The 13,851-nt window shown below is 33.6% G+C and overlaps 2 protein-coding genes across 4 annotated transcripts; one reads left to right on the top strand and one right to left on the bottom strand.

The window, feature by feature from the left end:
- Positions 1 to 170: 170 nt before the first annotated feature.
- LOC128878791 (succinate--CoA ligase [GDP-forming] subunit beta, mitochondrial) lies at positions 171 to 3,417 on the bottom strand. Its single transcript, XM_054127318.1, has 6 exons — positions 2,959 to 3,417; positions 1,965 to 2,064; positions 1,292 to 1,887; positions 1,063 to 1,197; positions 723 to 851; positions 171 to 596 (listed from the first exon to the last, which is right to left on the bottom strand). The coding sequence occupies exons 1-6, from the start codon at positions 3,158 to 3,160 to the stop codon at positions 484 to 486; spliced, it is 1,275 nt and encodes a 424-aa protein (XP_053983293.1). The 5' UTR covers positions 3,161 to 3,417; the 3' UTR covers positions 171 to 483.
- Positions 3,418 to 4,963: 1,546 nt separating this feature from the next.
- LOC128878768 (adenylate kinase isoenzyme 5) lies at positions 4,964 to 13,596 on the top strand. 3 transcript variants are annotated; one of them, XM_054127265.1, is made up of 11 exons: positions 4,965 to 6,305; positions 8,782 to 8,949; positions 9,168 to 9,278; positions 9,826 to 9,968; positions 10,085 to 10,267; positions 10,751 to 10,870; positions 11,023 to 11,182; positions 11,254 to 11,522; positions 11,896 to 12,060; positions 12,167 to 12,446; positions 12,543 to 13,596. In XM_054127265.1, the coding sequence occupies exons 1-11, from the start codon at positions 6,284 to 6,286 to the stop codon at positions 12,800 to 12,802; spliced, it is 1,881 nt and encodes a 626-aa protein (XP_053983240.1). In that variant the 5' UTR covers positions 4,965 to 6,283; the 3' UTR covers positions 12,803 to 13,596. The 3 variants fall into 3 exon arrangements, with proteins under 3 accessions (XP_053983249.1, XP_053983240.1, XP_053983259.1); XM_054127274.1 differs by lacking the exon at positions 10,751 to 10,870 and having other exon boundaries at positions 4,964 to 6,305; XM_054127284.1 differs by lacking the exon at positions 4,965 to 6,305 and having other exon boundaries at positions 8,810 to 9,080.
- The last annotated feature ends 255 nt before the right edge of the window (positions 13,597 to 13,851 follow it).

Raw genomic sequence — 13,851 nt, 5'->3', positions numbered from 1 at the left:
ACGAAATATATATTTCATAACACTATTATTCTTAATTTATCAACAATATAAAAAGTATAAAAGTAACTGTAATCAATAGTTAGATTTAATCAAGATATATACAGTTTTGAGCTAATCGATCTTTATAGAGCATTTGTTAAATGGAAATAAAACAAACTTGACAACTTGGCTCTATGATAAAATAAAAAAAAACGTTAGTAAAATTTATTAACTATAAGGAACATACATAAGTTAATTAAAATAATCTTAATTAAATCATAAACAATGAATTTAAAACATCAGTTAAATTATCAGTCCCTTGGCGAATACATGTACAAATAAAGTTTAAAGAGACAAAAGATATATTGTTTAAGGGAAAACACACTAAAAAGATAATTTAATATTACAAACCTATTCAAAAATATTATGTCCCTGCTTTTATATTTTGTCCATTATATTCGAGCTCTGATAAAAAAATAATATTACTAAACGAAATTACCAAATTTAAGTCTTTACAGAGGAAACTGCTTTTTTCGCTGCTTCGTCCAAATCGTTTGCTGTAATAATCGGCAAACCACTTTCTGCAAGAAGTTTCTTTGCTTCCGTTACGTTAGTACCTGATATAGAAAGAATCGCGTATTAAATTACACAAAATAAATAAGGGAATTAAATATAAGAATACAAATTGAATTTACATCGGTTCTATTTGTTAATATAGCAACGCAAATAATCTCAATAATTACCTTCCAATCTAACAACAAGTTTAAGTTTAAGTTTCAAGTTACGAGATGCGGCAATGATCCCTTTTGCTATCGTGGCACAATTTACAATACCGCCGAAAACATTTACAAGAATTACTTTTACTTTCGGATCTAAAAATATCAAAGAAAACAATTAAAATTATTTGTAACAAAATGAAATTTATTTAATAAATGATTTTCTAGATTAAAATATTAAATAAATAAAACGACGAAACATGACTAAATAAAATATACTTCTATAGTATTAATTCAATTTGAACATTCCTCTTTTTAACTGTATACTTAATTATTAATAATGATTTCCTTCAATAATAATACATACCCTCGCTAAGAATTCTAAATGCTTGGAAAACCTGATCTTCTTTAACACCTCCACCCACATCCAAAAAATTTGCTGGCGATCCACCGTTTAATTTAATTATATCCATAGTAGCCATTGCTAATCCAGCACCATTTACTAGACATAGTATGCAACTTTGAGCTCTCAATAAATTAAAATAAAATTTAAAATTCTTTTTTTCTCTTAAAAAAATTTTCTATTTGAATCATACCTAAACATCCTATATTGCCATCCATACTAATATAATTTAAATTAAACCGAGATGCATCTGTTTCTCTAGGATCTTTTTCATCAGTAGTTTCTAAAGCAAATAAATCTTGCTGCCTGAATTGAGCATTATCGTCAAATGCTATTTTTGCATCAACTGCTACTACTTGTTTATCTGTTGTCTCTACCAATGGGTTAATCTCAACTTGCAAGGCATCAATATCTACAAATAGCTTCCACAAATTTTTTAATTCGAATAATGCTTTTTCTTGCACATCTGGATCTACAAAACCTAGGAAAGTGCTAATGTCTTTAGCAATAGCATCATCAATCCCATGATATATATCAAGTGGTACTGTTTTTATTAATTCTGGATTTTTTTCAGCAACTGCTTCGATATCCATACCACCTGCTGGTGATGCTATCAACACAGGACCATTGTGCTGTCTATCCATAAGAATACAAACGTATGTTTCACGTGCAATATTTACAGATTCTGCTATCATAATTTTCTGTACCAATATGCCATTTTTTGAAGTCTGTTTAGTAATAAGACGATGACCTAACATTTGTTTCACAACATCTAAGACTGCTTTAGGGCTATTAAAAAATATATATAATTTATAATAAAATTCGTAATTTCTCTATTACATTTTGTGCCAACTACTTCAACTTACTCTTTTTCAAGATGTACACCACCTTTGAACCCATTATCGAACCATCCCTTTCCACGGCCCCCAGCTAATACTTGAGCTTTAATGACATATTCATTTGCATCTACAAAAATAAACAAAATAAAATGTTTTAGTCAAATATAGATGTTAAATTCAACACATGTACATCATGTAAAATAACTTGATGTATAATGATCTTGAAAGATTTTAACATAAGTGATAGCAAACTGTTTTTTGCAACACTTACAATAAAGACAAAATAAATTATTTTCCCCAGATAGATATATTTTGGAATATCTCTTTATCTATAAAAGTAAATGTTACTAACTTTGTCGATACTTATTTTAAATGTAACATATTATTTTTAAAATTCAAAGACACAACGACAATAGAAAAACAATTGCTCATATGTAGAATGTTCAGTTTGAGCTTCAAAGTAACATAGTAAAAACAATTGATTTTTATATGAAGATACTAAGAAAATATAAATATATTATACAACAATATTATACCTTAATGCGAAGGTAGATTCAATGTAATGTTACATTTTTCATCCTATGAGAATGATAGTTGCTTTTGCAAGATCATTGAACACTACACATAATAAAGTAACCTTGTTAACATAATATATATATATATAATATAAAATCTCTGTTTATAATATGCATTCAAATTATATGTAATGTAATGTAAAGGCTTTGAAAATAAATAATATGCTTATACTAAGTGCATACCTAAAATAAAGTTACACAGAATAAGTTACTATTTCTTTAAAAAAGATGAATATTACAACTCCATGAAGTATAATATTAACAAAAACATATATCACTTAGGAATAAAATGAATCATTGATTTAGAAAAATTATACAAATTTATGATGACTACTTTTTTCGATGACTGTAGTTACATAAATGTTAAATCCACAGTTAAAGAATAAATATATTTGTATAAATTTTTGCATAAATCAAACGTATCATATGCACAATAATATACTAACGTAATTTTTCTAATGCAGAATTCGCTTTATTTATATCATCAACAATAGCAAAATTTTGCACAGAAACTCCACAGTCTCTAAGGAGTTCCTTACTTTGGTATTCGAGTAAATTTAAGTTTCTCGTTTGTTTTAAATTAAAGTTTAAAGTTTGTCTGATATATTCGATCGAATAGAGCGATTTTCGACTTGCGATACGTAACATGTTTAACTTTACTATTAACACTTCGTAAAATACCAATGAAAATTAGTCTTTTGTTAAATTTTGTGAATTATTTACTAATCACAATAGCCACAATCACCAGAGTTAATATTTTATCTGAAAAATGCATTTACTGATTGATTAAAATAATCAGTAATTCCTAAAATTAGCTACATAAGTTATCACAGACTAGTTTTACAGAGGCAATACTCTCGTGGACTTTTATCATAACCATAACCTTTGATATTCGGTCTGAATCGGTCCTCGTACTCTCGGAGTAGGGACGGCTCTAAGCAAATTAAATCGATGGTTCTCTATGGCGCCCCTGACTAAATAGTACTTGCGTTAGGGTAATTTACTGTAGTGTTTGTGAATAAAATTATGTTTAAACTAAGAAATACTAAATAATTAATACATTACTCAATTACTTCATTAACTTAGATCTTGACTGTCACCGTGGAAATTCTTGCAAAAATATTCTAAATAGGGCCCTGCTATTTCGAAGCACAGTACTATCTCACGTGCTTCTTAAAAGAAGCATTGCCGTATCTTTGCAGACGTATAACTCCATCACTCTTTAATAACCATTAGATAATAGGAGAAAGAGAAACACTGGAGAAACAGAGTAAAGCGCGGCAATTTTGAAAACGTAACACTACACGAAGTTATTTTTTTTAATTAATTTGTTACTCTTGAATCGCGGCTCAAAGAATTAACAGAGAAGGAAATTTTCAGAAAAATTTACTTAGTAAAGGATTAATATGACTAGTCAATTCAATACTAAGTACTATGTTTTGCAGGAACTACTTGTTGCTTAGCTACCACCTCCGTCACTTATCGACATCAAACAATGAACAAGGCTCTCATGCAATAATCTACCTACTTAACACTGTAAGACTATTGATGGTCAATGCTAACCTACTATACATGTTACTATATTATTGAAAGTAAACGAAGGACGAGCAAATTGATTCATCGATACAGTTAATTCTCTATTTTAATAGATATTGCGAAAAATCGCAGCGAAATAATTAAGTAAATAAGTTAGTAATTAAGTAACTTTAAAAAGAATTGTTTCGATAGCTTTGGCATTAAAGACTAAATATTTTTATTATTACAATTATGCAATTATATAAGATTATAAGATTACTGAAATATAAATGAGGATAAATCCGCCAGTTTGTCTGTAATTCTGGTTGCCGCATGTCAGGGGCACTTTGTCTGTAATTCTGGTTGCCGCATGTCAGGGGCAGTTTGTCTGTAATTCTGATTGCCGTATGTCAGGGGCAGTTTGTCTGTAATTCCGGTTGCTGCCTATAAGGGGCATCTTCCCCGCGCCTAATAAGTGGCAACTGAAATTACAGAACGACTGGCGGGTTGCATGATAATACGGGATAATACTACTTTGAACTGTTAGAAAGTGGATACGCAAATATCTACTTAATTCAATATAAAAAGATTCTTTGAGTGCCAGATAAATACTCATGAAAATATTTATGAAGTTTAACATTTGTTCTTATACAATTGGAAAGCGACTAAATGCCGTAGCTATAATCCTTAAACTATAGCAAAAATGAAGTCGACGTCTTCGTTAGTTTCCACGAAATCAGCTCGTAATGCTCTACACCTCCCTATAATGCTTAAAGCACAAACTTTACCGAACGTCTACTTCCATCGCGATTCATTTTTAAAAAAAAACCCTAAATATTTCACTCCCCCAAGCAGGTATAATCTTAATCCTCCCTACTTACCCTTCCCGTTTGCTAATCGTCTGGTCACGAGGAACTTGACATTGAACCTTCGTGTCACGCATGAACATTTGCATACATTATGGCTCGGAAACGTGCCCATTAACTAGAATGCATGTAAAACACATGTATGGACACGGAAAAGTCGACGAAAAGATTATGTGCGCATGGGCGTCTCTATGGTGACGACTGACTCTTGCCACGACCTCTAGTCGTTCCTATCAATCCATTACAACGTTATCATGCCGCGGCAGGTGAACCTCTGTCCACAAGAGTTCTGATTCGAAAGTTTTCCGTACAAAGTTTCCGTTGGTACATTCAAATTTTCATCGAGTAATCGCCGTCGCGATCTAGTCGGTTCATGCAACAAAAGTCACCTTGAAAAAGAATCAAGGATCTTTTATTATGTAAGTTCGCGGTGCACGATATAACGTGGTGACTCGCAAGAAAACAACCTCGACGTCTCACTTCCGCCGAAGGGAAAGCAAGTTATAGAAAATTGCATAAAGGATATAGAAATTGTTGTGCTCGCGTCATCTTCGAGTCAGAAATTCATCACGTGTACCGCGGCTCTTTTTTGGAAGGATACACCATCGATTTTTCTACGATACTCGATATTATTTTCGTGGACAGACTTTGTCGATCCTTGTACTTTGATTACTTGGCTATCTGCTTGGAAATTCATGGGAATCTATAGCACGGCGATATGGAAGAGATTAGGATATAGAGTAGTCTAAACTTGTCCTTTGATTGAGTTGGGGTAAAATGGTGCGATGAATATCACTGAAATTTAATAAAAAGATATATATATATATATTGTTAAATTACTTGAGAAATTGCTTATGTATAGATACTCTTTACACGTTCACCGGAAGTTGTTATTTCGCTTGTCTTGAAAAGTCCTCGTCGGTCTCAGTGCTGAAAGTGTTAAATGTGAAGCAGAATAAACGATTTGAATAAAAGCATGTAAAAAGTGTGTACCTCGTAACTTCCATGGTGTACGGTAGTTCAACTACACGCGGACGGGTGTTGCTGTTGACTTTCACGCCGAAGAACCGACGGAATCGTTCGTTGGTCACGTAATTAAGTACCAAAGTCGATCGAGCCGATTCAACGACGCGAAAGTGTGACTCGGTCCGAGAACTGCGAACGACGAGTTCGTGAGTTCGAAACGATTCGGAGGGGTAATTGAGAATCGATTTGGAAAAGTTACTACAGGAAAGTACCGCGAACAGGACTTCTAATGTGAGAAAGAAGTCATCTTGTGCGAGCCTTCGAGGAGACTTGGAGGAACGTGTCAGGGAAAGTGAATCGGTTGGCTGGAAGCATGTGAGTAAATGGCCGTGACGGAATCCCATCATCCTTCGAACGACCTACTATGGGCACCTGCCTGGACACTGGTTAGTATTTTCTGAAATTAACACTTAACAATTATTAGGTTGCCCAGAAAGTTCGTGGCAATTTCTAAGAAACATTCAAAAACACGTTTGAATTTTACTATATATTTATCGAATTACATAGCTGGTATTTTGTTACACAACCTTTCCACGTTTTAAGGGATGTATGCGTGTTATTTGTTTTCAACCCCTTCGATATATTCTGACCTGTACCGCCTACCAAAAATCGACATGGACTTTCCGGACAACCCGATAACTACCGACTCGTTTAAAAAGAGTCTACAGCTCGCGAGAGGATTTCTATCTTCTTCTATCTTCTTTCTATCGATGATCGTTCCTGCACATAAACAAAAAATAGTTGAAAATAACGTACTCGCCGCGATCGGCGCGAAAAAAACACTTTTTGAACCGTTTCAGTTTCCGACCCCTGGAGGGAGGGTGGTCGGGGGGGGGGGGGGTAGTTAAGGGTCAAGATGACCACCATTGTAATCGCCAGGTCAAGGGCTGATTATGATAATCAGCTCGAAAAAAATCAGCTCGATCGGAGGGTACCCCGTTTCTTGAAAGCCAACCCTAATCTAAAAAACAAATTGCTCTGGTCTACCATGTGCTTGGATATCGAAGCAACCCACCTGATTTTATCGAAACCAAGAACAAAAAGAGATTAAATTTTTACTTAAAAAAAAAAAATAATCAACAAAGTTATTGTAACGATGAGAGAGAAAGATTAAAATATCGATAGATTAGTAGAAGTTACAGCATTGAACTATAGCACACGGAAAAGTAAAAGTAATGTTCATTCTATCGTTATTGCGAAATCAATTTTATCTCTAGAACACTGGTTACCTGTGTGCAAACAAAACACGCGTATCCACGTTTAGAGCGGTTGTTATTGTTGAGTCATCTCTTACACCGGAGGGGGTGTTTCCTTTGGCAAAGCAAGGTCTGGACTATACATTAGGCGAATTATAGTTTTAATTTTTAAATTATAATTCTGCTACCAATAACGACGCACAAGTACCGAAACTTCGATTTTTCTAGGAATTCGTTCCATAATTACGTAAGTGAACGTAGCGTCAAAAGACAGCGGAAAAGTTTGAATAAAGTTTAAATCGTTAGAGCTTGTAACTTGTAGGTCAATATTGTATTTTCTAACTAAACGTTGAAATAGTAATTTGATCATTTCACGAAGAACTTTAGTCCATTTATTTACCAATTATCCCCTTATTTATTTTATACGTCTTAGCTACCCTGTATTAAATTGTGTACTTGTCTATCAAAAGAAAATAAACAAATTTCAAAATCTGGTGACTTTTTAAAATTGTGTGTCGACTTTTCGCGTACCGTAAAAAATTTAATTAAGTCGTCAACGTTTTATTGAAACCAAGAACAAAAAGAGATTAAATTTTTACTTAAAAAAAAGAAAATAATTCATTCATCATACTAATGCCATACTAAAATTAAGTCCAGTCCCAAGATTTGTTTCTAATTAATTGTAAGGGATAAATGCAATTTGCACGTGGACAAGTCTATTATTATTTAAAATTGTATACTTCGTAGCTGTGCCTAATTTTCTGCACAGAACTACGATCTCAAAATTAAGGTAATATTGGCGATAAAAATACTACACCCACATATACCCACATATACATTGCGACACGCAATTAGAACGGGTCGAACATGCTGTTTCCTTGAAGACAGAACACTGAATGGTAAACATTTTTTGATAGAATTATTGTAATAAAAACGTATATTCCGTAAAACAGATCGATTCCTGTGTAAAAATATTTCAAAATAATAATAGAAATACTTAATACCCTCTCCACCTAACGGTACCAGCCATTCTTTTTGAATAGATCTATTCCTATATTATAAGAATTTAATGTACTTACGAATACTTTGAATAAAAAGGAACAAGAGGTTCGAAGGTTTCGGACGCGCTAATATTAAGCGCTGAAATTTTGCAGAAATTTTTGTTTATGTACTTGCAAGGCATTTAAGGAGTGCGCAACATAAAAATCATTAAAAAAAGGACCACCCTTTTGGGACGAGCCAATATTTACACGTTCGAAACGAACCTATTTTCTTAAACCATTTTTGTGCATTGTTAACAGTAAAAAGAAGTATTTTTAACGTTTATGTTAGATAGTACAATGTATATAATGAAAGCTTTGCCTCGCGTTGACATCAATAAATCAATTCGTATTATATATCCATTTTCTTATAGCCAAGTTTACTGTTATGCGCCATCCATGTTACAATTTCTTGCGATACTACGATCCTCGAAATAGATATTTAGAGCGTTACGTTCAGATGAAGCACCCTATGTAACGAAGGCTGTACTTTACGTCTACGTCAATGACAATCAATTCTTATTATATTACCACTTTCTTCCGAATCAATTTCCTATTATGTGATATCCGTGAAACGATTTCTCACGATATTAAAGCCCTCGGAATTTTCGCATTTCTGATCGCAGATCAACAAAATGGATCGCAGGTGTTCGAAGAGACTGATGCTCGAAGTGCAGGAAAATGGAGAGGAGAGGCTGGTCTCTTGGCAACACCTCCGAATGGGTATTTTCCGCAACAAAACGTCGGTCCAATTAAATTCGAAGTACCAAAAGTGCCCGTCATATTTGTCCTTGGTTCGTACCATACCGTTCGATTTTAAGGAAATCATTTCAACATAAAATTAGCAATTTTGCATAGCAATGGAAAACTTTATGTATAGAACATTTTTCAGGGTACTGCCGATCCATTTCCTTTCTTTGTAGCGGTAATAGATTTTATAAAACGAAAAAGGTTCATTTTATATTTAAATTCTTAATCATTTACTTCATGATTTTGTATAAATATTTGTTAGGTGGTCCCGGTAGCGGCAAGGTGACACATTGCGACAATCTGATCCAAGAAAAGAAGGGCATAACACACATTAACATGATGGATCTCCTTCAACAGTACGCGCTCGGAAATGGTAAGCAAAATATGAAATAAGGTGTTTTTTTAAACGTTACAGCAGCTTGAATAAAATAAAAAATTACATGCTTCGGGTTAATAATTGATAAATTGCTAAATTAAATTTGTTAAGCGAATATAAGGCCGTAATTGATTTATTTCTCCGCGCTGGTATACTTGTGCCGGATAAAGTGCGAATAGAATAAGTATACTTCTTTAGAAATGATGAGCATCAATTACCTATACAGAATGATGTTTTAATCGACTTTTCGGTTAGAACGTAGTATGACCTATTTCTGAAAACGAAAAATATTATTCATTGCCCTGCAAGTAGAGTGTAAATGAAGTAACAAAGAAAAAAGAATAAAATACAAGTTGTTACTTCGTGTAATTAATAATTATTACTTATTCGTACGTTCAAAAAGAAACGTTAAGCAATGGTAATATTTGTATCGAAAATTATATCGTGTATCGTTCGATATCGATACAAAAGATTTTCAATTCTCCAAAAATAAACAAAAACGGTATCAATTTCTTTGCTTTCATGTAATTAATCGCTCCGGCAGATATGCAAGATTTCGGGCAACTTAGCAGTAAGACCGTAGCGGAAGTCCTCATGCTCGAAATCAAGATGTCTCCAGGATCCAAAGTCTTTCTCGTCAGCGGATATCCACGTAATATGCGCGACGTAGTTGAATACGCCGATAAAGTAAGTTATCTGATCCCTTCAACGTTGAAAGTTAAAAGTGTTTAAATATATTCTGACGTAAACGGTTTATATCGAACAGTTACGATACCGTTAATTTACGAATGACGTACTTTCAGATAAAAATTGTAAATGGAGTGATCCTCGTGTCCTGGAGACAGGAGATCCTCGAAAGGCAAATTGACTTCGGTGCCCAGCTAGGACAAGTGGTCATCGAGCTGGCGAGAATGGAACTTTACAATTTTTATAGAAACGTTATGCCTGTCGCGGAATACTTTGATCAAAGCGGGATGTTGCTAGAGGTAAGTAAATATCTGTGTTAGCGTTGTAAAAAATAAATTAAGGACGTGTAAAATAAGTACTGCAACTCTACGTAACGTTTTCTACGTCCTCCGAGCTATTCTTGAAAAGGCGGCTCCTTCGTGGAATAGCTGGCAACCTTGATTACTCAGTCAAATAATAGCTTATAAAGTCGTTCACTTATGAGAACCACACCCATCTCCTATGACGAAGCTTTTCTAGAGAAATATACTTGTCTACTTGTACAGTATCTCGTTACAGTGATATCGAATGCATAAAATATTACCGATTTAGTGAAAGTCATTCATACGGAGATCGATAAACGTTTCTGAAATAAAATAGCGATGATTCATATTTTCATCTATTTTTCGACGCCGAGTCCATTAAAAAATCGTGAAAATACATTTCGCGAATTCGAGACTCCCGTGCCTGAAAATAGTGAATGTTACCATTATAATAAGTTGTAACATTATCGTCGATTGCAGGTAAACGGAGAAAGAAATCCAAACGATGTATATATCGATTTTCGCGAGGCAGTTTTTAAAATACTCGGACTCTCGAACGAGGTCCAAGACAAGAATGTTCCCCAAACTTTAAAAACAGAAGTACGTTATATTTTTAAAACAATGGTATTGTTTGCGTATTTTCGAGATAAAAGTAGCGATATTTAATATATTTCAATTAACGTAAATATACGATAGGGGACGTAGCGATTTCGTAATCAATCATTTACGAGCACCTGCGAAATGAATTGCAGGTAGAAATTGAAAGGAGAAAGGAGTCTATTTCGAAATCGCCATCCAACAAAATTGTGGATGCAGAAAAAAGAACACAAGTATCTGTTACGAATGGTGTAAAGGCTACAAAAACTGCAGTTAGGCCTAGAAAGGGATTACCTCTGTTTATATGGGTTATAGGTAAGGTTTAGAAATGTATGAAAAAAAGTACACGAAATATTTGTATTCGGACTGTGATTTTGAATGCTCAGGTGGACCAGGAAGCAACAAAGAAAATTTATGTACTCAAGCTGTTCGCAATATGCCAGGTTGGGTCCATGTGAGCATAGGTGGACTACTCAGAACAATGGCAACGTCGAACACTATCGTCAAGGAGGCTATCGTGTCTGGAGAAATGGTCCCACAGGACATTGTAATGCAAGCGGTAGAGCAACAGATCATTTTGAATCGTGACACGGATGGCATAATAATAGATGGCTATCCAAGGGGATTAACTCAAGTCCAAGAATTTGAAACTAAGGTAACATGGGATCAAATAAATTGTAATATTGTCTTACAAACGACCCAAACTGCACGCTTTAAAATTCTCCAAAAGTACTAAACAATAATGGTGTAAGCATTTTTATTAGGTCGTCCTAAAAGTTCGTGCCATTTATACTTCTATTTCTTAAATTAATATGTGAAACATACTCTTGAGTGTCACAAGAAAAGGTAATCTGTCTCATTTCACGATAGTTTCTCACCTCTCTCACATAGTCGTTATACCGTTACTAGAAAATTTCTGTGGTTTTTTTTATTAAATTTCGACACAGTCTTCGGCACGAACTTACGGAACGACCTAATATGTACTCTGAACGAATAATTGTATAAAGTATTAATTATTTCTACTTCAGTTTGGTCAAGAGCCACCTTTAGTGCTACTGGATTGTTCCAAGTTACAACTTGGTAGAGGAAGACTAGACGATAATGTCTCAGCATTTAAGAAAAGATTAGAACTCTTCCGTGAAGTATCATTGCCCATGTTGAAAGCACTGGATAATGAAAATCGCTTAACGATAGTAAGTATTTATAATCGAAAACCAAATTATGTCTGAAACCAAAGTAAAGTAAACTTCATTAATTGTCGCAACTACGAAAAATGAAACAAAACATTTTTGAACACAGATAGATGGTGACACAGATGTACCAAGCGTACAACAAGAATTTGCTGCCGCGGTTTACCAATTGATGACTCAATCGCAACGTACAGCAAGGGAAGAGCCGCGAAGTTCTAAATTATTAACATTGCAAACAGAGAATGGCACCAGCCCTACCCAATTCATTTCTAATAACAAATATCAAACCGTCATATCGAACGGAACTAGTAAACAATCATTTGACGATAATCCGAATATCGAGAACGCGATAAATGCTACGAAGAACATGAATGGAATTAGTCTGCAAGGTAAATAGTTTCTTAATGTAAAAAACGAAAACTTCAGAATTTTAACAAAACAAGCGTTCGTGCGATGAAATTAAAAATTCAATGTTTATTGCACAGGAGCGGTACAAATTGCCAATGGATTAAAGAATACAGCGAAACAGGCTCAGAAGAATGGCGTTGCTCGTGTGCAAAATGGTATCGCGAACGGTGCTGCACACATGTTGCAAAATGGTGTAGCACATTTGACTAATAAAATCGTGCCAGATAACAATAAAATTGCACCAGCTATCCAGAATAATTTGACGAATGGCACGAAAGATGCTGTGAGGAAAATGTACAATGAAGTCGAGGGTTACCAACAGAGCTTACATATGTAACTGTTTGTCTGAACTGAAATATCAGGAATATTTCTATATGTTAATATTGTCAATATTCTATCAATAGTTATGTTGACCTAACTTTTTATAACAATATTTGCATTAAGAGTCACAAAACCGAGAAATATTGAAGCTACCTTTCGATAAAACTTATATAGCATTGTGCCTTAAAATGAACATAATTTAAATAGAAACTAATAGAAGACTCAAGAAAAGCCAAACACAAAGTTAGTTTTGCAGAGATAGTATAAGTACCCAGTTTAATAATAAGTGTTAAATTAGTAAAATATCGAGACAAGTGCTTAATTATACAAATTTCGAGACCAACTCCATCTGAGAGTTATCAGAATGATTTACTCGGTGCGTTTTTTTTTTTTATATGTTATTTAATTCAACATTAAATTCCATCTCTCATTTGTAATAAGATTGACACAATTCAAAGAGAAGAAATTCTTTTAGAGTGTTAAATGTAGAGCGTTAAATCTTTTCCCTTTTAAAATTCAGACGCGTGAAATCAAATGTATATACTATATATACATATATCATAAATGATCACTAATAGCCAAAATAAGGAGCCACATACGTAATTTTTTGTTTACTCTATAACTTCTGAATTATGTCAGTCTCTTCTCGGAGATAGCTATTTCATTATTTCTATTGTTTCAGAAAATATTTATATATTGCACTCTATTATTCGAATAATTTAATCTTGAAATAATTCAAGTTCTACGATTAGCGATTTAATTAAGGAATCATTAATAAATGTATTTCAACATAATAAAATATTAATAAAATAATTTAAATTTCCTAAAATTTAAATTTATTATCCGTTCCCACGAACGTGGCACTGCTTGGTACAGTCAGAACCATCAGGAACAAATCACATGTGCACCCCCATGGTTCCTTCATGGAGGACAATAAAAAATAAAAATTTATTCGTTACTTTAAAATAAATTTTTCGATGTTATTTATTAATTCTTATTCCTTGTCCAAAATAAAATTTGTCCTACTCTAATAAGTAGTAGCTTGTGTGTAACTTCCATTGGAAA

Source organism: Hylaeus volcanicus, chromosome 1 (genome assembly GCF_026283585.1).
Source record: "Hylaeus volcanicus isolate JK05 chromosome 1, UHH_iyHylVolc1.0_haploid, whole genome shotgun sequence".
NCBI lineage: Eukaryota > Metazoa > Arthropoda > Insecta > Hymenoptera > Colletidae > Hylaeus > Hylaeus volcanicus.
Note: the sequence above shows the minus strand (reverse complement) of the source record. Positions and strands in the feature narration are given on the sequence as shown.